General features: G+C 42.0%; 1 protein-coding gene across 1 annotated transcript in view; it reads right to left on the bottom strand.

Moving 5' to 3' along the window:
* Positions 1-25866, bottom strand: part of EPHA3 (EPH receptor A3) — a 229351-nt gene that overhangs the window by 70021 nt on the left and 133464 nt on the right. The window contains exons 3-4 of the mRNA XM_068425163.1: positions 8341-8496; positions 7383-7718 (exon numbers count right to left, since the gene is read on the bottom strand). Coding sequence (XP_068281264.1) covers positions 7383-7718; positions 8341-8496 — 492 coding nt within the window. The remainder of the gene's footprint in view (positions 1-7382; positions 7719-8340; positions 8497-25866) is intronic.

Below are 25866 nucleotides of genomic sequence, written 5' to 3'. Positions count from 1 at the left end.
TCCTAGATGAAAGGAGCTGTGCAGAGAAAGGAATCAACATTTTACAAGTGCACAACTGACCGGTGAGGGGACCAAAACTCAGGTTTAGGCATTTTTAGGCACTTACTTGAGGAGCATAATCACTTTCTATAGTTACTAGGAAAAGACTGACATCTCTAGGTAGAACTAAGCCCACAAAAAACCTCCTGTGTTTCCTTCGCATTTCTTTCTACAGCAGGTAAGTGGAGATTCCTATTTATAATCCGATTTTTTTTTTCAACTGATTCCTATATGGATTGTGTGGAAGAGCTGGTTGAACTGGGGGCAGAGTTTGAGGGGGCCTCTTGTTACAACATATCCCCGTTGTTCCTCTCCTGATGCCAGGATATGTGACAGCACAAAACTCTTTGGAATCGATTTAGTACTGACATTGTCTTATTGTAGCTGAACTCAGTTGTTACCACCATTCACAGCTGCACTGTTGAAACCTTAGTTTACAAGGCCTTAAGTCCTTAAGAACCAATCAAATATAAAACTACATTTAAAGCTGTTACGCTGTGCTTTTAGTGATTAAAAGAAAACAGTTTATTTTCAAGCAGGTATGCAGTAAAGACCTGAGGTATTAAAAAAAATTCTTAGGCATCAGCACAGGTATACTTGGAAAATACAGAAAATGTAATTATTTTCATTGAACTTTGTTGCTAATAATTATTTTGCTGGAACCCTGGATACTGAATCATATTGGAAATAACAGAAGGGGTAAAAGCTCAGGAAGACGCACATGCAAAGTTGGGATTGGGAGACAGAATATTCAGGCTGACATGGAGTAGCTGCTCTATCCAGGAAAATGCTGTCACAAAAAGAGAGTAACAGACTTAACCCCCTTGTTCCCACCTACCCTGTACAGGGTTTTAACTTTGCTCATTCTCTTTGCCCCTGTGGCCCCTCTGGTCGATCCTGGACAACTGGATTTGCTACCCTACATGGCAACTCAGAGCCATTTGAATATGGTACATAGAAATTAAAGATAAAACTGTAGACAAGCTCTCTTGGGACCGCAGTTAATATTCTAGAGCTTACACAGTTCTTACAGCTAGGAAGCCCAAAGACATCTTCAAAGATAAATTATCTGTCTCCATAGTAAAACTTTACTAGCATAATGCAAACTTGTTTATAAACTAATTTGTTCAGATCCGTTCAAATCCCCAAACGGGCACTCTTCCTTTAGAGTGTCCCAATTAATGTAACATGAAAAAGTAGGAAAAAACTAATTCTTAGAGCAACACAAGCGTGACTATGCAGAGGTTTGCAGTAGTTTAACTGAAATGCTCACACGCAATTTAAAACCGCTTCCCCCCATAATCAGGCATCCTAATATTCACATGGGGAAAGCTAGTTAGTGGAAAGTAGGTCTCAGTTTACTCATTGCTGACTCCAAGGGGGAGTACCATAGCTGTTTGCTATAGTACCACAGCATACAATAATGCTGTACAATACACAGATGAGTAAGACTGAATCCTGCAGGCTCTCTGATGAAAAAGCTTAGGAAGGAGGAGGTAACCCCCAGGCAATTTAACTAAATCAAATCTCTCTCTCTCTAAAGCCATTTTGTCTTACAGAGGTATTCTGTAAAATAAGCAAATCCTACTGCAGTTTTCCATATTCATGTATGCATAAACTTTATGTGCTGTGACAAATGGTAAAGAGTTTTGAGGTTATCATTGCTAAATACCAAACCAAATGATTCAACAATACTCTCCTGAATTTCTTTGAGGCAGGGATATTGAGGTTTTCAGCCCTTCTGCACCCACAGGTTTACTCTCTGTCCAACTTGAGTAAGCATATGGGGAGTTTACTCCCGCAAATTTCGTTGAGAGGGCCTTGCTACATGGATGAAAAGGTCAGAGTTAAAAGAAGACAGTAATTACTGAACAGTCCCTTACCTGGTCTCCTTCCAGTTGCCACTATCCTCTTTGCACACCATCATCAGACACGGATTGAAGTGGGAAGGGACCCATGCAGATCACCTAGTATAACCCCTTCTGAAAGCAGAGTCAGCCCGAGCAGGTTGCTCAGGACCTTGATTAGTTGGGTTTTGAATACCTCCACAGATGGAGATGCCACAATTTCTCTGGGCTACCTGTTCCGATGCTCAATCACACTTGGAGTAAAAAAGTTTTTTCCTATGTTTAAACAGAATTTCTTGTATTTCAATTTGTGACCATTGCCTCTTATCCTGTCACTACGCTCTCACTGAGGAGAGCCTCACTGTCTTCTTTAGACCCTCCCATCAGGCCTTTATATACATTGATAAGATCCACCTGAGCCTCCTCTCCTCCAGGCTGGGCAGTCCCACCTCTCTCAGCCTCTCATATGACAGATGTTCCTCTCCCTTAATCATCTTAGTGACCCTTCACTGGTCTTGCCTCAGTATATCCACATCTCTCTTTTATTGGGGGGTAGGGGGTAAGCTGGACACGCCACATGTGGCCTCACCAGTGCTGAGTAGAGAGTAAGGATCACCTCCCTTGACCTGCTTGTAGTGCTCTTCCTACTACAGTTCCAGATGCTCCACCAGGACCTCCAGGTCCTTTTCTGCAAAGCTGCTTTCCAGCCAGTTGGCCTCCAGCATGTACCAGTACATGGGGTTATTCCTCCCCAGGAGCAGGATGCACTCAACTACAGGAATGTTAAAGATTTGACACTGAAAATAGCATGCTGGAGAAGCTCACCAGGATTACATTCTGGAAAGTTAGGAAAATGCAAAGACTTTAAGCTTCTTCACAGTGCCAAACCATGACTGTTGAGGAAATGTTCTGTATCAATTTTACACATCAATTTATTCAACTTTGGGACACAGACTTAGAGTTCTTTACAAACCAATTCTAACACCTTCTCCAGGTAAAACTAGAGCCTTTAAAGGTAATGGCTAATGAATGCTAATTATTTCTGACTTAGGTCTTAAGCAGTTAAATCAATTTTTACCATTAGGTATATACTTATACCCAATAGCCTTATATGGATTGTACTTACACCGACAGCACATTTATTTGTTAGATAGGAAGTGCAGCCCCTTTCAGGAATATAGCAAGTTTTATTTGTTATTGCTCACTTTGGGACTTCCCCAAGTTTCAACAGGCTGAGGATGCTTTCAGTATTTGTTTTGTTTTACACAATAAATACAGCAAGAACAGTGTTTATTATTTATTAGACATGCCACTATCATATTGTTTGCATGAGTTTATAGTTGCTACAACTAACGAATACTAAGCTAAACAAAACTAAGCAAACAGACTTTAGATCAAATAAACAGAACCACTGCTTGCATGGTGAACCTTCTCCCCAGATCTGCTGGGAAGAAAGGATGGGGATTGCGCTGTGTGTGCTGGGATACCAGTGGGATGGCCAAGGCTTCCTAAGAACTACCTGACAGATAATATCTGCTAATGGTGCAGATTTCTGCAAGTTCTGAAAGTTCTCCTTGCCTCCTCCAGATTGCAAAGATCACTGCAGAGAATATGTCTATTTAAAGTGCTGTTAAGTCAGTTAGGTCCTTGGTTAAAACACTAATCTTTTTGCTCAGCATTCCTGAGTCATACCTACAACCTGTGTGACAGTGTGTGATACCATAATAGCAGCGATAGGGCAGAAAAATTGTTACTTTCTCATGCAGCATCTGCAAAACATATTCAACTCATATATGTCCCTGACCCAATGGTTGTGTTTTGCATTGGAAAACCTCCTCCCTCACTGTTGTAAACTTATTATCCAGTAGCACAGTTGTGTTGTCCCTACAAAATCCTAGTCTTTCTTCAGTGAATCCCACATCCTATTTCCATTTAAAACCTGTCAGCCTCTCTGTGTGGCACATTCACAATTAGCACACCACCTCCAGGGGTACCGAATTCCATACCCTCTCCCATAGCAGCCAGTGACCCTTTCTAAACGGGGTTGATTGGTGTTATTAGGAGATAATATCTGCGTGGTGCAACATATTGACGTGAGGAGAGAGCTCTCTTTGCGCAGCAGCAGAATGCTTCAATATAATTTGGAGGAAGGTGTATCAGGTGGCAAGTGAAGGCATGTATTACAGTGCAGTCAAAGAGGATGATCAACCAACTAAATTAAATAGAAATGTGTGCCCTTTCTCTTCCATTTCCATACCAAAGACAGAAAGACTTACAGGAATTGCAAATATTGCAGTGTCATACCTGTCTAGCCCTATTTGGAAGGGACCTTTGTTTTTTTCCAGTGATGGTTGCTCATTAACCTTTGAAGGAAGGGAAGGAAAACAAAGTGCAACAAAACCACAGAAAAATTCCATCCAGACAGTTGGAAGAAAAAACACAATCCATTCTCCCAAACAATTCAGAATTTCCCTTATTCAGAGGACTGGATTTTGGCTTTACAACAGTTTTGTATTGTAAAATGTATTACCTTTCTTACATTCACAGCACCAGCAGAAACAGAGTGTGCATGTTTCAAACCTTGCAAGTGACAACGAAGCACACCTTTCCTTTACTTCTAGGCCAGGTCTGAAAACTTTCCAGGAAAATCTTACTGAGATTGTTAGTTAGAGATTCTAAAACTCGGAGTCAGTGTAAAAGTATAAGCAAATTTTTCAGAAACATTTAAGGTGACCCTTTTTGTGCACGTATATATCTACATATATATGTAAATCACAAATATGTGTATGCATGTGTGTATATGATGTGTTTACATACAAAAATGGAGCTGCTGTGCAAACTGACTGACTCAGCTGAATTTATTTTAACACTCTCTGGTAGATCTCAGATTGCTGCGTTACAGAAAATTGGTACCATGCACGTTCTGACCCATTAGGCTGGTGATGGATTCATAGGTAGAAATCACAGAATCACAGAATCAACCAGGTTGGAAGAGACCTCAGGGATCATTGAGTCCAACCGTTGCCCTGACACCACCCTGTCCACTAGACCATGGCACTAAGTGCCATGTCCAGTCTCTTCTTAAACACATCCAGAGATGGTGACTCCACCAATGCTCATGTGTACAGTGAGGAACATGGAATGAAATGTTTGTTCAGTTTTCAGCAGGTCTTTGGAGCTCAGAGACCCAGCAAACAGAACACCAACCAATGCCTCTCTTGAACTGAGTTAATCTGAAATAAAGATGTACAATGCCTGACTTTTACCACCAAGAGAACGGTCACAAACATCACACTTTTGTCATTAGAAAATATAAAACATTCTGCAGTTCTGCCTCAGGCTCTTGGAAACCCACCTACTTGAAAACGAGCGTTTTGGGTGGGTGAGAAACATTCTGCACAACAGCTTTCACTAAGCTGGGATGGGCCCTGACAGTGCCTGAAAGAAGCACGTGGATACTGAAAATCCAGGATTAAAACTGCAACTTCATGATACTCATTGCAAGGGAACAGGGCTCTCAAATCAAGGTTGGCAGAAGTGAAAAAGCCTGGATTCAGGAAAGACTGAGGAGATCCAGGTTGCAGGGACCTTCTACACTTCAATCCCCTCTCCAAAACTCGCAGCCTACTGACTGACATCATTCCTTCTACGGGTTTGCCAGGGGCTCTGTCCCCAGGATCCATCTGGACGTACTGAACCATATCACCCCACGTGATACCCCATCCACAGAACAACCTCCTAAAGCAATACGCCTCCCCTACTTCCTTGAGTCCAGCAGAGTTTAGTCATTTAACCAAAGCTTTATCCAACTGCTGGATACCTCTGTCCTTGAAGGAATGCACTTAAAGTCAGCACAAATAACAGCCCTAGAGTCACGACTGGTTTTTGGAGTCTTTTGGTCTTTTCCAGATCCAGCTCAAGTGTGCTTTAATTCCTTTTTTTCGAAATGCCTGCCAGTTAAACCTTTAATTACAATTATAACATTATAAAGGACTTCCTCCCTGCCCCCGCCCAGGTGTTTAAGTATGACATTAACTAAAAATATGCTTCTGGTGTGTCCCTTTTGTGACCTAACCAGGAAGGGGATGCAAGAGAAATTGCATTTTTGTAATTATGCTTTAAAAGATGACTTACATACATATTTAAGGTCTAATTTTAGCAACTTGCAGAACTTCAAGAGGAATTCTAATACAGTAAACCAGTCGGCATGATCAAATGTAATTACAACAGTAGCAAATTGTTTGGAATGGACATAAAATGCAAGTTTCAGAGCTGAAGTCAATGCTTAGATGAGAAAGAGATCATGAGAAGGTGTTTCAATTGGGTAGATTCACCTCTGTCTGCCTGCTGCATAGTTACACAGTCCTCCAGAGCATTTGGAAATGTACTGACTGCTGTCAGGCAACAGTCTGGTCTCACAATTTTATGAGAACTGAAAGCTGATCTGTGATCTGAGGAGAAGACATACGTCCTCTATAGTGAGAAACACTGCAATAACGTAGCTCGCTAGGAGAACGTCTGCTTAGAACAGTGTTAACTTGGTTTGTACTTTGAGGAAGACAGAAACGTAGGTATTTTGAGGACAGGATGTGGGATGGGAGGAGGTGGGAGAAGACTTAGTGCACACACGTGTGCTTTCAGTACAAAGCTTCCTGATGGTGAACCGCATGGAGCAGAACTACAGAAATTTCAGGATCCAGCCTTTCTCTTCACTGGCAAACAGTGCTCATAAAAAAATGGTACCTAAACAAATGCTAGAGAAGAGTCTAGATTCTTCACATCTTTCAGATAAATGGAACCTTGTCAAACGAGAAGCAAATGGTAGGCTAGCGCAGCAGTGACAAAAGCTCTGATCCAACAGTCAGGGCATACTGCTGTGCTCATGCAGGGCCTCAATGACTTTAATAAGTCTCCACAGAAGGAGGAGAGCAGGCTCTTCGTACACTATCAACTACGACACCAGGACCTAATTCAGTATCCAGCTCCACACCCCCATCATGTTGGCAATAATTCAGAGTTGGTGAGACAACTTGTAAAGGAGGAAAAAAAAAAAAAAGAGCAGTGTTCTAAACCTCTCTAATTTAATGTTAGCTTTTTATGTGTCTAACATCAAAGCATTTTTTCACTTCTATTTAATCAAAATTAATCACTAAGATTACTACAGTAATTTATGTTGGAGATTATTGAAATGAGTGTTTTATTAAAATCTGGTTTTACTAATAAAACACATTCTGGCTAAGGGATCATGTGAGTCTGCTATTAGAGACTATTAACTGGGAACTGGGAGTTAATCATAACAGTCATGCTGCCAGGTCCTTTGACAGCAACACACACTGGGTTTGTTTCTGCTTTTACTTTTATTAGTATATTCAAGTCAATTAAGTTACCCTAGCACACGAGCGATCAAAGTAACTCCTGTAAAACAGGGAAAGAAAACAAAGGTACCTACATCTCAGCAGTTTTGAACAAAGAAAAGGTAATCAGAAAGAGACTCACCAGCTTGATTCGTCGTGATGCTGACAGCAGCAAATTGTCTGGAAAGTGTACTCAAGTCAGATACCCCGTTGACTGCATCTATCTCAAAAGTGTAATTGGTATGTGCCAAAAGGTCCACTACTGTCACTGTAGTGTTGGTGAGTCCAGTCTGACAGGGTAAGAATCGCACATTGTCACTACACGGCTCACACATCTTGATGTTTCCTCCACATTTTTTGCAAATGATGTTGAAAGTGACATCTTTCCGACCCCCAGTGTCAAGAGGCCAGCTCCAGTCCAGGATAACAGATGTCTCGTTGATGTTAGAGATGACGTTTCTTGGAGCAGATGGTGGTCCTATAAAAGGAAACATGAAGGCAGAGGGATGACATTTTCTATAGTGCTCTAAGGTGGAAGTAACAAGGGTGCAAAAATACAAAAGTCAAATCCATAAATAATCAAACTCTTCTAGTTATTTCCTGTAGAATCACAGAATCAACCAGGTTGGAAGAGCCCTCTGGGATCATCGAGTCCACCCGTTGCCCTGACACCACCCTGTCAACTAGACCATGGCACTAAGTGCCATGTCCAGGCTTTTCTTAAACACATCCAGAGATGTCTTTAAGAGACTTCTCATATAGTTCACTGGACTACAGACCTAGACTATCAAGAATCATGTTTTCATATAGACAGACAGTACCCTTAGGGTGCAGTTCAGGATGAAGGGTTGAATATATTGGTAGCAATTTAAAAATCCTAGCTCTCCTTCTCAAGTCTGACAGAGAACAAGAAGAAGAAATTGAAAATAGAAAGACATAAAACCAGCCCACCAGTGTTTGGTAGCCTGTCCAACATGTAAGAAGACATGGGAGGCAGTGGATGGCTGATTGCAATGGGACATGAGAGAAAGCAAGCAAGCTGCTGAGATACAGATGGAGGAGCAAAGAATGACAGCCCGGAGCATAATGATGCTACTCACTGGTGCAAGCCATGGATGGAGGGTCTTTCTCAGAGCGAAAGTAATTCTTTTCACACCTGCAGTTCAGAGACGCATCTTCGTAGGTAGAGCTGTGAGGTGGGCATTTGGCACACTTCACGTTGCCGGCAGAGGCTTTGTAGAACCCAGGTCGACAAGCTGCAAAATAACAGGAGTATAGTTTTAAATTACATGGACATGTCCTCAATTTTAACATGCGACTTTGTTACTGCCCTGGGACTTATCCATATGTAGATCACATTTTGCAGACATTTATGGTCTAAAAATAGGGATTTTTCTCATAATGAGAAAGCTGATGGAAGTAAAACCTCTTGGTAGAATGAAGCTCTTCATGCATCAACTTGGATTTGCATTTAATTTTGCCTGGAAAACAAATCAGTGTATTGCACCACTAAGAAGAAACATTTTCTATGTTGCATTTTAAGAACTTCACTTATTTTTCTTCTCTGGTTAATTTACCAAAACTTTGGCCCTATCCTGCATAGGCAGCTAACTTCACCCTCTCTCTGCTGCCAAGGTTTGCTTACAAGGGCACACTAATTGCAACCCATGTCTGTTCAGTTCAGCATGACTAAGCAAGAAAACAACCTCAACAGTGAAAGATATGTTCCATTTCTGAAGGACCATGCATCAGGCTCAGTGAGCTGCTTCTGATGCTGAGCAAGTATCAGGAACTTGCATGGTTGTCCTCCAGGGATGGTGCCTCCACCCACAAAAGCTGCTTCTGACAAATTCTGCGCAGTGGTGTTTCATTAACATTGGCACACTCCATCTGTTTTGGCTCCTGTTGCATTTCAGACTGATTCAGGGCCATATTTGCATCAGAAAAAAAAGGACTTTGAAATAAGTTACAGAAATGAACAATTAAGCAAATAACTTTTCATGAAAAACCCATGCAGCGAAATAACAATGTTGACTTCTTTCCACTAAGATGATCTCACCATCTGAAAATAATAATAAAAAAAAAAAGAGACCAAAACCAGATAAAAATCAGCAGACTACTATTCAGCTGCTGCTTCCCTCCAAGACACGTGTCCTTCTCCAAATGGAATTTACCAAGTAAAATCATTCCAGCTGACACTGGTCACCCACAGGTCTGTACTCATATGTACAACAACCTAACACACACAGACAATGTAACAGAAGGGAGCACATCCACAGAAAAGTGTATGGGCAGCCTGAGGTGGGAAAAAAGTCAGAATAAAGAGATGGTAGAGTTCAGGATCTCATGTGGCAGGAACAGAATAGCTAGCAGAATCACAACCCTGAACTTCAGGAGGGCCAACTTTGGCCTTTTCAAGCAATTGCTAGGGGAAATCCCATGGGACAGGGTACTAGAAGGTAAGGGGGCCCAAGATAGTTGGTTAGCATTCAAGGACTGCTTCTTCCGAGCTCAAGATCAGAGCATCCCAGCAGGTAGGAAGTCAAGGAAGGGTACCAGGAGACCTGCATGGTTAAACAGGGAACTGCTGGGCAAACTCAAGTGGAAGAAGAGGGTGTACAGATCATGGAAGGAGGGGCTGGCCACTTGGGAGGAATATAAGTGTGTTGTCAGAGGATGTAGGGAGGCAACTAGGAAAGCTAAGGCCTCCTTGGAATTAAACCTTGCAAGAGAGGTCAAGGACAACAGAAAGGGCTTCTTCAAATACATTGCAGGTAAAGCCAACACTAGAGGCAATGTAGGCCCACTGATGAATGAGGTGGGGGCCCTTGAGACAGAGGATAAAAAGGCGGCAGAGTTACTGAATGCCTTCTTTGCCTCTGTCTATACTGCTAGAGGCTGTCCTGAGGAGTCCCGGACCCCTGAGGCCCCAGTGGAAGTCAGGATAGAGGAGGAGTCTGTCTTGGTTGATGAAGGCTGGGTCACGGACCAATTAAGCAATCTGAACATCCATAAATCCATGGGCCCTGATGGGATGCACCCGTGGGTGCTGAGGGAGCTGGTGGAAGTCATTGCTAGGCCACTCTCCATCATCTTTGCTAAGTCGTGGGCAACGGGAGAGGTGCTTGAGGACTGAAGGAAAGCGAATGTCACTCCAGTCTTCAAAAAGGGCAAGAAGGAGGACCCGGGTAACTATAGACCGGTCAGCCTCACCTCCATCCCTGGAAAGGTAATGGAACAACTTGTCCTTGGTGCTGTCTCTAGGCACATCAAGGATAGGAGGATCATTAGGGGCACTCAGCATGGCTTCACCAACGGGAAGTCATGCTTAACCAACTTGATACGCCTTTTATGAGGACATAACCCGGTGGATAGATGATGGTAAAGCTGTGGCTGTGGTCTATCTCGATTTCAGTAAAGCGTTTGACACGGTCTCCCACAGCATCCTTGCAGCTAAACTGAGGAAGTGTGGTCTGGATGATCGGGTAGTGAGGTGGATTGTGAACTGGCTGAAGGAAAGAAGCCAGAGAGTGGTGGTCAATGGGACAGAGTCCAGTTGGAGGCCTGTGTCTAGCGGAGTCCCTCAAGGGTTGGTACTGGGACCAGTACTATTCAATATATTCATTAATGACTTGGATGAGGGAATAGAGTGCACTGTCAGCAAGTTCGCTGATGACACCAAACTGGGAGGAGTGGCTGACACACCAGAAGGCTGTGCTGCCATTCAGAGAGACCTGGACAGGCTGGAGAGTTGGGCGGGGAGAAACTTAATGAAATATAACAAGGGCAAGTGTAGAGTCCTGCATCTGGGCAAGAACAACCCCATGTAAGAGTACAAGTTGGGGACAGACCTGTTGGAGAGCAGCGGAGGGGAAAGGGACCTGGGGGTCCTAGTGGACAGCAGGATGACCATGAGCCAGCAGTGTGCCCTTGTGGCCAAGAAGGCCAATGGCATCCTGGGGTGTATTAGAAGGGGTGTGGTTAGCAGGTCAAGAGAGGTTCTCCTCCCGCTCTACTCTGCCCTGGTGAGGTCACACCTGGAATATTGTATCCCGTTCTGGGCCCCTCAGTTCAAGAAGGACAGGGAACTGCTAGAGAGAGTCCAGCGCAGAGCCACGAAGATGATTAAGGGAGTGGAACATCTCCCTTATGAGGAGAGGCTGAGGGAGCTGGGTCTGTTTAGCTTGGAGAAGAGGAGACTGAGGGGTGACCTCATTAATGTTTATAAATATGTAAAGGGCAAGTGTCATGAGGATGGAGCCAGGCTCTTCTCAGTGACATCCATTGAGAGGACAAGGGGCAATGGGTGCAAGCTGGAACACAGAAGGTTCCACATAAATATAAGGAAAAACTTCTTTACAGTGAGGGTAACTGAACACTGGAACAGGTTGCCCAGAGAGGTTGTGGAGTCTCCTTCTCTGGAGGCATTCAAAACCCACCTGGACGCGTTCCTGTGTGACATGATCCAGGTAATCCTGCTCCGGCAGGGGGATTGGACTAGATGATCTTTCGAGGTCCCTTCCAATCCCTAACATTCTGTGATTCTGTGATCCCAACATCTCTCTAAGTGATGAGGGAGAGACGGAAGCTGTAAATTTCAACTGGATGTTCAGCTTCCACGTTATCCTCCATAAGCAAACCCTAACTGAATATCTGGCTTAGGCAAATTTGTTGATTAGTTCCTGGTGCCAAACACCTGAGTGAAACGCACTGGCAAGCAGAGAGAAAACAAACCCCTGTACAGTAGTATATCCGACTCTGAAACATCTTGATAAAGGAAACCCTCCTCACACTGCAGTGAACACCGTGTGAGAAGCACGAAATGTTTCACAAGGAAGCAGTACACTCAGCAGCTCTTCAGCACTTCACAGCCCTCGCAACTCGAGGTGCCTGGCTGCAGCTGCTACCTCCGACTTCCACACTAGCAAGACAGCTGGGAAAGACACCTCCTGCTCCAAGTTCTCTCCTGCAAGCCCTGAGGAAATAATCCCAAGTCTGAGCCTCCGAGGTGTGGGCCCACTGAGCAACCCGTGAAAGCAGAACTGCTAAAAATGACTTTGTGGAGAAGCCCCCAGAGCCTAACGCCAACCCGCCCCATCTGGCACAGCCTGTCCTCCTTCAGCTGGCGTTTCTTGTGTTTCCATCTCCTTGAAGGCTGTAAAGGTGTTTGGGGATTTCTGTTTAACTTGAGGAAATAAAGGAAACCTCAGCCCCTCTTGAACACCTCCACTAGGAGAAAATACAGCAGGAAACAGTTGGCTTTTTTTGTTTTGTTGTTGTTACTGTAGCAGCCTTTTAAAACAAATCTCGTTCCCTCCCAAATACTGTACCCAGAGCGAGCCTCTTTGGTCTCCCTCCCGCTGACAAAGGAGCTTCAAATAATTTTACTGTCTCTCGGCACAGCACAGCTGTTCCTGGCCGTAAGACAACGAGCCAGGCAGAAAAGAACATATGCCAATCCCGCTCTTACCAGCCCTAGTAACTAAACAAACACATAAAGAAACAAACATCCAACTACATCTGTCCAGCACTTTCACCAAAACTTCCCGTGGAAACTCACTGCCAGGTATTGAACTCAGATGTTTTTTCTTAATCATATCTACTCAGCTTGAAGGGACATTTTTATATTTATGGGCATGCATACAGAATACAAAGATGTATTTATGAATACATACAGTACAATTTTTAAATTTTTAAAATAATTTTATATACTACTTTAATGTAAAGATTGGAAAAACACTACTAGCCTAAACTGAACCTTTGTCATATCATTGGTCTTCCTACAAGACACAATTTCCACAGCTTATTAAGTATAATTTATTTTACCATTGTAACACATAAGCATCCATTTACATGACGGAACTATAGAAGACTGTTTATTTGGGACACTTTTAAAGCACCTACCACCAACATTTTAATACAGCAATGAATTTAACATAAGTAAACAAGGTTGTGTAAGAAGTGGACAGATTTTGTGGGGTAAGGAAAAGAAAGGAAGGAATCAAACTGTTCCGTTAATAAATGCCTCTTTCATCCCTCAGGTGAAAACTTGTAGAACTCATTTAAGAAAAGGTGGTGGTGGTGTGGGGCCAGAGAAGAACAGAAGCAGAAAGAGGAGCATGCAGGAAGCACCCTGGTACCACAAGACCAGGCTTTTTCTTTCCCACAGGAACAGGGACTTCATTGTCTCACGCCTCTACTGTTATGGTCAGACCAATTTAAGATTATGCACAACTGCAGCCCAAAGCAGAAAAAAAAATGCAATTATACTTGAAATTGAAGCTTGGAAAGGAGGATGGCAATAGAAAGTGTTGTCAACGTACTTACTATTATTATTCTTTTCCTAGTAATTTTTTAATTCTGATATGTAAGAGAAAAAAATGAAGCCTTTACTTCAAAAGACATTATTTTTTTATGTCAGAAAAATTGGATTACATGAACTGACGGAAGAACGTTTGGCTTTTTGAGGTGAATACCATGGCTTTGGTTTCAAAAATAAAAGGACTAGCATAGGAAGTCTTCACAGAATCTGTAATTTCAGCGTGGGAAGCAGCTGTGACAGCACTTGGTGTTTTTCAACATTTTCTTCTAGAAGCTAAGAAATTTTCCCTTCCTTCACAAGCGGGAATGATGCAAGAGGAAGTAGATGCAATGGGCTGGGAAGAAAAACCTCTCGGCACACTAAAAGTGAGTAAAGGGAACCTTGAGAGTTTCCACATACATGATACAAACTGTACAGCAAGGCTGCCTGGGTTTGCTTTTTAAGAAGATCTCCTCAAGTCAGATGCCCAGTACCTGTCGACCTTGGTGACTCCTGTGATGATAATTCTAACCTGCAATATTGTTTTAAAACTGTATGCAGTTTGATTTCAATCTCTTTTATTTGAGTGCAAGCCACACTGACTTTATTGAAGTCACCTACTGGTAAGAGTTTCGGGACTGCAGTTGTCCTCATTACTGTATGAAAATGAATTTCTTTAAGCTATAACTGATGAGTCTGTCTCAGAGATAGAGAGCAGGGAAAATTATCTCAGTGAAAGAAAAACAAATGCATGTAGCAATCTATGGTAGTTACCACTAAAAGAAATGTGACTGTCTTCAACAGCAAAGTAAATTTTGACTCTGTTTGACTAATCTGTTTGTGATGAAAACATGGTCCTAATTAAGGGTTAAATGATTTATTTCAATTTGAATTAATTTTAAATTAAAATATAAAGCTGTTTGTTAGTAAATAGGAGCATTTTAGTATTCAGGCCCTGCAGCCCCCTATACACAGAGCCATATCACCAATTCCCAGCCGTAAATACCAACTAACGACCTGAGCCTGCACTGCCTGAGCAGATGACTTCCCAGCCCCAGTACTCCAGGCCTGACAGGGTCTGTTTCTCTGCACAAGGTCAAAGCAATTCTTTATTTGCAAAACAAGCTGCACTCCCTGATCCTACAGGAACTCTGCTTTTTGTGCTCTGGGTAGAGGTGCGATGCTTCGAGGCTCAAGCATTGCAATGAACTGGAAGCAGGTATACGCAGCCATGAAACTGGGTGTGCAACAGGCAGCATCCACCAAGTGATTGAGCGTTTCCTTCTGTTGTTCCTCTGCTCTTCAATAAAACAGCCTGGGGGTGAAATGCCACTGTGGCATTAAACTACAGCATTTAGAAAAGCAGGGATTCAGACATAAACGTGTACAGCTCACAGATACCTTAACATTTCCCCATCACGCGTGTTAGCAAGGTGGATGACAGCAACCCTGGGACAAGCCTCCTGTCCCCTGCAGAGAGGACAGGGAAGCATCCCCCATGCATGTGGTCCATGTCAGAGGGGCTTTGCAAACCATCCCACTGTCACCTGTGGAAACAGCATGCCAATGAGGAGCAGTTGGACCTGAAGCCACAGGCATGACCTTTGGCTGTGCAGGTGTGCTGGGAAGTGAATGCTGCAGACTGGCTCACCTCGATGCCTATGTAAAGTCTTGCGTCTTCGCAATGTTCTCAAGTCCCTTTTAAAAGCATTTACACAGCTCTTTCTTCTCACTACTATTATGGTCATGCTCTGGAGATGCCAACGGCACTACGTTTACCACCAAGTAACAGAATTTCACTTTCACCCACCCAAACGCACACGCACATGTGCAAAATGAGATGTAACACAGCTGTCAGCTTTTGAAAACGAATGTCATGACAAGCAGCATAGATTAACCTTAGAATACCCTCAAAACCATTTTATTTTCCTTGGGTGAGTAACTTCTTTCCCTTCTTGTGCTTTTTTATATCTTTGAGAAACAACAAAAAGGTGAAAATCGTGATTAACTTTAAATGAAGATTTCAAAACTGTTCATCTCACACTTCCATCACAAATTATATCCAGCCATACATGTTACTCTTGCTATATTAAAAATAACACTATACAGATATGCTGTAGTTCTGAAGTGTATGAAATGAAGGTAGTATTCTGCCCTGAGTCATCCTGTCCTCAGTTTGTCATTCACAACAATGAAAATGTCCCATTTTTTTCCTCCCTTGCTCACTATGGCACCTGCTTGGCAGGAAACATGCTTTATAATGTAGGTTTCTGGCAAAATCCCTCAGAGTAGGGAAACCAGCAGCTCTCACTGTCCATTAGTGTATGAAAAGCCACATAAGCTACGGCATTACATATGTATACACCCTCACTCTCTCCTGGGCCTCTACGTACCTTCTTGTATACCCACCAAGCCCAAACAGGCTTCTACAAATCACATTTTTAGAAGTATTTTCAATTCTTATTTCCATTGAACTTAAGGCACACTTTTTGTCACGAGATCTGAATAAACAGTAAGATCCTACTTAAGGGAGCAGGTCTCAAAGTGCTACTCCTTACAGCAGAAATAGAGGTACAGGGCTGAATGTCACCAATACACTTTGACAACTCCCTGTAGCTGCTAAGGAGGAGGAAGAGGAGGAAGAGGCAGGTGCAGCCCTAATGGTTGTCAGCAGGTGGGGATCCCCACTAAAGGCTACTGCCCAGGCAGAGCACGCTTTCTCTTTGCTGGCTGTGGCCGTAAGATTGTGGGAAATAAGATTGAGAAAGACTTCAGTGAGGGCTAAAAGCTGTGGTGGGCATGGACTCCATGACCACCAAGGCAAGAATATCCCCAGGAAGAGGTAAGGACATTGGCTTTCTCTCACTGCCCTTAAGAGTCTATTTCGTTTGTTGGAGAAATAAAAACTTACAATTACTCTTAGTATTCTTTTTATTCTTACATTGTCTTCCCTGTAGTCTTCATCACACTATACATAATACCTGAAATAATTACAAAATAGGTAGTGCTGGGATCAGCAGCAGAAGCAACCCAGCCATTTTTGCTAAGCATTATATGCAAACCAATAAAATCTTGCATTGTCTTTTCTGTGCATGAGACGTATGTTTTACTCCAAAAACACAGGCATAAAACTAAAAGTTGCATTTTAAATACTGAAGTGAATTCCCACCACTCCTTTCATTATTAGCTGTGCAACAGCGCTGGAAAATGCAACTGTTTATTACTATAACTTATCTTTGGTGGGGAAACTACTGCATAAGGAAACATGCACCGTGTACTTTTGCATCTCTAGGCTGGAAAAGACAGCAATCACAGCCAAAGCTGCTGACAGCTTTGAAGAACTACTGCAGCTGTCCGCTGCTAAAGGAATCAACAATGAACAAAAACTGATGCAATTTCTCTCCTATCACTAGGCCTCCTCCAACAGTAAGAGCCCAATAATCCGAGGGCTCAGGAAACGACCTCTCTTCTCTCCAACCCCTCTCCTACCCCTCCAGTCTTTGTACCAGCAGGATGGACTGTGCCGTACGCATGGGGGAAGTGACACCGAAATACCTCTAGAAAAATACTCTTCAGAATGAGCACTTTTCATTTTTTACACCTGAAAGCTGCTGCTCACACAAAAAACATATTCAGTAGGATTTAATCTCACTCATGAGTAAATTTCTGCTTTTTCGTCCCCACTTCATATTTTATAGTGATCTGTGACCTTAACATATTTTAATCAGATGCTTTTTAAATTGGCTTTACTCCCAGGTCAAGTCATTCAGCAGAAACAATTCCTGCTCTTTGTTTAATAACTGTTACTGGCAGACATATTAATTATATGTACATAAGAGATAGCTTTATCCTGAGGGAATAACACTGCACCTTTCAACTGCAGCCTGTAATAGCTCCACGTTATGCCTTGCAGGCTTCTCCATCTCTTTTTATGAAGTGCATTACAGCTGTGATTGCTACCAGCAATATCGTTGAAAGTGCAATGTCAAAGATAGCAGGTCTAAAACACAGCATGACAGCAAAGATGTTCTCGCTTGTGGGTACACAAATATCTTGCTTCAAAATGCATAAGGCATTTCAGCTTCTTTGTAGGCAGTTTTAGGGGAAATAAATCTTTCACTAATAGGAAAACATTGAGAACCACAGCCTTGATTAAGAATTAAAGCAAAATAAACAAAGTTCTACCTTAATTCCACCCATACTTAGTGACTCACGCAAGTATTTAAATGGGGAATTTAATAAACCCATGTTTATAAGCACTCTCACTTTCCCTAAACAAGATGCTTTCCTGAAGCAGAGCCTGGACACACTGATATATATTAAGCTATCATTTTGTCAAACAAAGAAATGCCATGTTCTGATTTTTAAAACTTAATTTAATCCACACAGAGATGAAAAATAACTTCCTAATTCAAGAAGCATTGTAAAAAAAAAAAATCTAAATTAAAGAAATACCAGAAAAACAACCATCAGCATCAACTTGAACAGGAAAAACAAAGTTGTGCAAACACACACACAAGGAATCTGGAAGTTTTAAATGACCATTTGGCAAGGATAAAATGTAAAGAGAGACTTTTTTCCTTGAACTAAAATTACACTGTGGACTCTTCAAAAGCAAACTAGACACAGGATCCCAACAGCTTCAAACAATAAATGTTTTCTAACATCAGGCCGAGAGTGCCACAAAGGGATAACCGTGGTACCGCTCTGCTTTAGTCTTTCCTCAACCTCCCCTCTCTGTGTCAGAACTTTAAAAAAATCAAGAACACAAACACAAACAACCAACCATCCCACCCCTCAAAGCAAACCAAACAGACCTGGTAGACATGGCAGCCCCTGTCCCACAGGACACGAGCTCTTGGGAAGATGTTTCCTTTCTAGCTCAGTGGAAAAATCAAGATAGTGCCTGGTAATCTTCCCAGGCTAGATTTTGCTAATAAGTAAAACACAACTTTCATAACTTGGGGATGTTTATATAATTTTCCTGTGCCTGAACTAGGCCAGATTAACAGGTTAAATATATGAAAGGTAATATAAATAAAGAGGAACAAATGAATTACCACACAGATCACATCTAGCCCTAGCACTTACCCTGTGCCTATCTTGCATCTAATGGTAGCACCATATGAAAGTGCAAAAGAAGGGCCAATAGGGGATGATCATTTGCCATCCCTCATTATTCCACCCTCATCCCTACAACCTAGATATTATTTCAAAGACCCAGCAAAGACTTGGAAACCCAAAGTTCGATATATCTGCTAATTTATTTTTTAGCAAAGATTAATTACGATAATCCTCCATTGTACTGCCCTTCATGTAGAATATCCAATGTTTTTTTGCTAACTATTGGTCTCAATGAATTCTCTGACATTCCTCACCAGTCTAGGTGGTCAATGTGAAGTGAAAAAATACATCTTTCCTTCAGTTTACCTTCAGATTCGGTAGCCTTTTAGCCAAGTCAACGTATCCTTGGTTTTTATTATGAGACAGAGAGAAGAGCTGCTCCTGATGTATCCTCTCTAAGCTATTCCTTACCTTTCAATGATCTATCATGAACTTATCTTGTCTGTGATGAACAATCACAAACTTTTCAATCAGCTTTTATAGGAATAACTTCTATGCCTTTGATTATACTCTAGTTCTGCAGTGTCATTTCTTAGGCGGAAAATGCTCTTATTGCCTTCGTAACACTTCTGATGAAACTGATTGATTTATATATTGGACTACATTTTATCTCTTACTCTATGTTATTAACACATTTGGGGCTTTGCTTTGCTTTTTTATTTCCAGCAATCCATTGACCAGGCTTACGTCACCCAGTTGTCTGTGTCAATGCACATATCCCAAGCCAAAACAATTAATTCAGACATAAAAAAAAAATCTGTATTTTCTCTCTGGGAGGGAGGGAAGATGATTTTGCGTTTACTGAGGCTGAATGGTCTTTTGCAGCTTTCCACCCTTGTTAACGCATACAGGAGAATGTTGCCGTCCTCATTCTGCAGGTGAAAAAATTAATGCAGAAGAGGCTCCAAACCCAATGTTCTTTCTTCCAGAGACACCTCCTAATCAAAATGCTTGCTCGTGGGTTGTGTGATGTTACGAAGTGCTCAGCCCAGCTCCCCAATGACACAGGTCCACTACTGCAATTAGCATGAATTAGTACTTCTGTTAGGAGTCTCAGCAGAGCTGTCAAATTAATTGGAAAAGAAATTTAACAAATGCCTTTCCCCTTAGAGATATTATTTCGGGTCAAGGTTGAGGCATATTGATTGAGCAGTGTGGAGGAAGCTTATGTTCCTTACGCCCTTCCTGAACCTGCTTTGTTGATAAAAAGAGAAGACTTTGGTTTCTGGAGCTGTTAATCCAGTACCTGTCACAAGCAGCCCGCTGACATAAAAAAGACAATCAATTTTTATAATACTGAAATATTCCAGCTGCTGGTAAAAAAAAAAAAAAAGGCTCAATTAATGGCCAGTGGCTAGAATATCTATACATTCATTTTTCATGAACTCTCACTTTCTCACACCTCAAAGTTAGTTCTTTCAGTTTATCTCTAATTTGCAGAGGAATGCACCATTTCCCCAATTTTAAGATATTTCTGAATTCAACTACTGGAGGCAAGACACGGCTAGATGCATATAAGCCTTAAGGTTTAGGAAGCAAGCACTGGAGATGCTATACTGTCCTCCCTTACCAAAAAAAAAGTTGGTATTTTTAAGTACTCAGATTAACAGGAGATGAAAAACTAAAATTGTGTGGCTATGCCTCATTTGATGAGGGCTACTGAATCCCTTACTGCTGGTTTCACTGCCGATCATTGACATATTGCTGCTTGAAGTCCCTGAGAGGTGGTGCTGGGAAAGGGAAGCCCTTAAGAAGAGAAATGGTGCTGCAATGGCAGGTGCTTAAGCCTTCATGAAAAAATTCCTGTGGTTTAAGCCGCTGTCATTACTTGATGACATAATTCTGGGATGTAATTTAGTGTATCAGAACACAGTTGTGATTTGTAACAGCGTACAAGAAACAGCCCTTGCTTTACTAATGATGTTGTTAATGCCACTTAATTGGTGCATCTACCTAAGTGTTTTAGCTGAGACCCGGAGAGCACTTTTAAAGCAAAATCCCAGTTCTCCTTTCTTGCCATGATCTGGTTCACAATGTAAAGTGTCTTCAGAGCACACGAACAGGTACACTGGACGATGCATTCCCTGCTACAGGGAGTCTACCGGACCTGACTAGAGATATTCTGGAGTAAATGGTTATGGTATTGGCACAGAGTCCTTCATACCAACTGCTTAATGCTACTGATCTACTCCTACTTGTCCACACAAATTGCTATTGTAGACTTAACTCATGATTACCAGCCTTCAAATTCCTCAATGCAGTCAGTATTGCTAAAATTGTTAGATATTTCCATAAGAACAAAGATTCAAAAGCCCTGGTAATGGAAAAACAAAAGGATAATTTTATTATTGGAAAGCCATTAAACATATAAACGCAAATAAACAGATTATGGTCTATATTTTACCACGTTTAATAGGATATGGAAGAGGCACAAAAAGAGGTTTCAGTGATTACTAAGGAAAGGCTTTAACCAGAAGACCAAAACATTACGGCTTCATCATCGTCCTGACAACCTCTCTTCTTCATGTGCCTTTTTCACTGACTGTATTTTCATCCTTCCAGTGGAAAGCCTGAAAATTAAACAGCTACAGCCTCTGGGGACATCTGTGCATTGACAATCATCTTCTCACAGCTGAAAGGAAAAGCCCAAGGCTTCTGCAAAACTATATAACCACTCAAGTGCAGTATTTATACATTGTACGCTTTAGTTTTTATCTGGACTTCCTTGGTATTTTGTCTTTTTAAAAGAGAACTCTTAATTACTGAACATGCATTTTCTATGCCTGTATTAAAAATGTCTAGCTTTGCAGGGTAAGCAATTATTTGCTGAACAAAAACCCAGTTAAATGTCAATTAAAAAAAAAACCCCACAGTTCAGCATTTTTATTCACTAGCCTGATACCTGTGTGAATTCAAGGGGGGTAGAATCTCAGCTGTTTAGAAAACAAAGAATCTGATGTATTGCATTTTACAGGACATTTGCTACAGTATTAAATCTCTCCTTGTAGTGGGGAAGCTTTACGGACAGTAACAGCAACAAGAACACAATATTCTCGAATAGCATTCACTTTGCAATGCAGAAAATGCATTGGAAGGGAGAGAAAACTGTTTCCAGTATTGCATTCTGTATATATTTTCTCTAACAAATGACACTGTGTGCTAGTATAAAATGCCACGTGCTCAACTAAGAGTTTTCAATTCCACTGAAGCTCAATACTAGCAGCAAGTCAACATCGCTGCATTTTATGGGGAAAAGAACGGAAGAAAAGCTTTAAAATATATTTAATGACTCTGCATTGTTTTATACAAAAGCTTTTGTTGTATAGACACCATACCATTTTCTGATTTAAGGAAGAATATTGTAACCACAAAGGATTTAACTGCATCTTTGTTTTCATTTTCATTCTTCCACTTCTTGCTTTAACAATTCAAAAGCAGAAACCAAAGAGGCTGAAAAAACATATAAACCCCTCAAAAGTTGAAAGCATTTAGGCAAGTCCACCACGAGATACGAAATTCTACATCTATCAGTACCAGCTGATGGAGAAGAAGGGTTGTGGTGGGTTTTTTTTCCTACTAGGAATATTCCCACCTGCTCCCCCTAGAATCCTTTGGTGTTGACTAAGAGTTTTGAGCCACACACTGTGCAGGTGAGTTGAAATAATTTTTGTGCTTCATCTTGGAAATAGGGAAGTCAAACAGTGGCTGGCTACTTGGCTTAGCAAAACTCTGATCAGAGTTCTGTTTCTAAAAGATCTACTTTACTTTTTCTGACCAAATCAGGTCATAAAACCTGATGGCACATTTGTTAATCACAGAATCACAGAATCAACCAGGTTGGAAGAGCCCTCTGGGATCATCGAGTCCAACCATTTCCCTGACACCACCCTGTCAACTAGACCATGGCACTAAGGGCCATGTCCAGTCTTTTCTTAAACACATCCAGAGATGGTGACTCCACCACCTCCCTGGGCAGCCCCTTCCAATGGCTAATGACCCTTTCTGAGAAGAAATTCTTCCTAATGTCCAACCTGAACCTCCTCTAAGTAATTTAATGAAGTAAATTATGTGGTAGGATATTGAACCAAAATTGAATCTTACTTACTCAGGGCAGTCCACTGCTGTCTAGATTATAAGTGATATACCATCACAGTGATGTATATAAAACCCAGGAAATTGTTGCATATTAATAGAATAGTAGTTTAATCAGTCCTCTGAAGAATATCCAATATATTCAAGCACAGACATATTTTCATCTGGTTGTAACTGTAGTGAAAGGCCTATATTTTATCGTTTAATAAAGCCTTTTAAATCTTCTATTATGTGCAAAAATTAAAACAAGTTACAGCCTTATAGACTAGAGCAAATCTCAAGGCAAGGAAAAAGTTTTTCTTGGCTGAGTCACATATTCAGTATTTGTATTTATTTATATGATTTTAAAGAACAAAAAAAGCATCTAAAAGGAAGCACTCTGCACTCTCTCAACTTACGGCCAAATAGCACAAAATAGCACATAAAACCAAACATCATGTTTGTTGTGTCCAAGAGACTGGCCACAATATATTTGTTTGTTTTATTGCTAACTGAAAAATCAAGTTAAACAGAATCACAGAATCACAGAATCAACCAGGTTGGGAGAGACCTCTGGGATCATCGAGTCCAACCGTTGCCCTGACACCACCCTGTCAACTAGACCATGGCACTAAGTGCCATGTCCAGGCTTTTCTTAAACACATCCAGAGATGGTGACTCCACCAAACAAATCAGTTCAGATAACTGAAAAATATTTTCCTCAGATTGCTTTTGGCAAAGCTGTAAGAGAAGTATCTAAGTCCTCTGTTCTTTTTCCTTCCACCACCCTGTATGCCATACAGCAAGAAACTCTTTCCCTGCCCTGATTCTCATCAATTTCCTTGCAAAGCCTGGGGCGTGCAGAGGTTCAAGACAAAGCAGGTGGAGGCTGCGAAGGCACAGAGCCTCACTGACCACAGTATCCCCCACCATGGAGCACATTTCTGAACACACCCTCAGCAGTCCTACCCATAGCAATAGATAGTAAAGGATGGATGACCTCAACGTCATTTAACATGGGGTATATAGCGTATTTTAACGCCACCAAGGATTATGCTGTTGAACATAAACAGAGTAGCTAATTTCTCCAATGAAAAAAATCAAGTAAAGAAAGTCTGTTCTTGAAAAATAAAGTTATAACAGAAGTAATTTTCTGATTATTAATATGACTTCGATTGGGACAACTTTTCCGGCCCGGCGGAAAGAGACCTGGGGGTGCTGATCGACAGCCGGCTGAACATGAGCCAGCAGCGTGCCCAGGTGGCCAAGAAGGCCAATGGCATCCTGGCCTCTATCAGGAATAGTGTAGCCAGCCGGTCTGGGGAAGTGATTGTCCCTCTCTACTCGGCACTGGTGAGGCTGCACCTTGAATCCTGTGTCCAGTTCTGGGCCCCGCACTTCAAGAAAGATGTTGAGGTGTTGGAGCGAGTCCAGAGGAGGGCGACCAAGCTGGGGAAGGGTCTGGAGGGTCTGACCTACGAGGAACGGCTGAGGGAGCTGGGGTTGTTTAGCCTGGAGAAGAGGAGGCTCAGAGGTGACCTTATTGCAGTCTACAACTACCTGAAGGGAGGTTGTAGTGAAGTGGGAGTTGGCCTCTTCTCCCAGGCAACTAGTGATAGGACAAGAGGACACAGCCTCAAGCTTCGCTAGGGGAGGTTCAGGTTGGACATTAGGAAGAATTTCTTTTCAGAAAGGGTCATTAGACATTGGAACGGGCTGCCCAGGGAGGTGGTGGAGTCATCATCTCTGGATATGTTTAAAAAAAGACTGGACATGGCACTTAGTGCCATGGTCTAGTTGACATGGTGGTGTCAGGGCAATGGTTGGACTCGATGATCCCAGAGGTCTCTTCCAACCTGGTTGATTCTGTGATTCTGATTCTGTGAACTGGTTTCCAGCATACACAACATTGTGAGCTTTTTGTCACTAAATACTACATCTGAAAAAAATTGTCAATTGAACATCCAACAGTACACAACACTGGGCATCGGACAACAAACTCCCCTTCCAGACCCTGATTCTTAAATCAGAACCACACTGAGATAGAGAAAATGAAGGTAATACCATTATTTTGCTTTGCAGAAAAGATCCGAAGTACACAGCACACTTAAAGGGATTTTTTTTCAAGAAACAAGCTATAAAATCCAGAGACAAATCAGATCCCAAGAATCCCTGCTGTCCTCCCAAGCTGACGCAGAGGGAAGAATAGGAAAAAGGTTCCTCCCTGACTCAGTCAGTGGTTACACATCCCACACCCATTACTAACCATGTGCACTTCTGAGAACTCAGGACTGATGGATCGAAATCTACACCTGAGGTAAAGTCTTTGCAGATTGCTTAGATCATACATAAACTTCCTGGCCACAGCTGGAGCTCCCAGCCCCATGCTGAGATGCTGTGTGCGTCGCAGGCAAGAGCTAGCTCTCGACGTGACCTGCTGCTCTGGTGTAGCTCATCCAGAGCCTGCTCAAGTATTCAGCTTGGGACAACACTGGACTACTAGAAGAGGTTACTTAACCTGTGCCTTTCTGCAAAGCCATGGTTCAGCAGATCATGAATTCTCATTTCACCATCAAACCCACAGAATAAGCATGTACATCAGTTGTAAGCATCCCATATGCAGTTTTCCTCCTATATAAGCAGCTCTGTGCTTCACACAGAAGAATCCAGTTAGTTGAAGTATAATAGAAACCTCTTAACAATAAATGCAAAAACATTCATAAACATGCTCTGCAGCCAATATAAACCTTGGTGCCTATGTAAGTCAGTAAAGCTTTTAAACATTTTTTCCTTGCTTTTCTTGCTGCCTGTGCTGTATATGTCAGATTAGAAGAATAGAACAAGCGATTACAATAGGCAAGTATAACAGTATTTTGGAGGTACTGTCAAAATGCATTAGTGAAATGCCATATTATAGCATAACAAACCTGAAATGATCTTCCACTAATATGAATGTCACCAATACCGTCGTCCGCTGTACCGACATCATGAAGTGAGACTACGACAGCTTTCCACAGTTATAAACCTGGCACGGCAGATCCAACAGCACGCCATAGCAGCTGATTAAGCTGCTATGTTCAGGGCTCTCACATCCCCACCTGGTGCCAAGAAAATGGTACACACAACCCTT

The sequence above is a fragment of the Nyctibius grandis genome, chromosome 2, assembly GCF_013368605.1.
Source record: "Nyctibius grandis isolate bNycGra1 chromosome 2, bNycGra1.pri, whole genome shotgun sequence".
NCBI lineage: Eukaryota > Metazoa > Chordata > Aves > Nyctibiiformes > Nyctibiidae > Nyctibius > Nyctibius grandis.
This window is presented reverse-complemented; position numbering and strand designations above follow the sequence as displayed.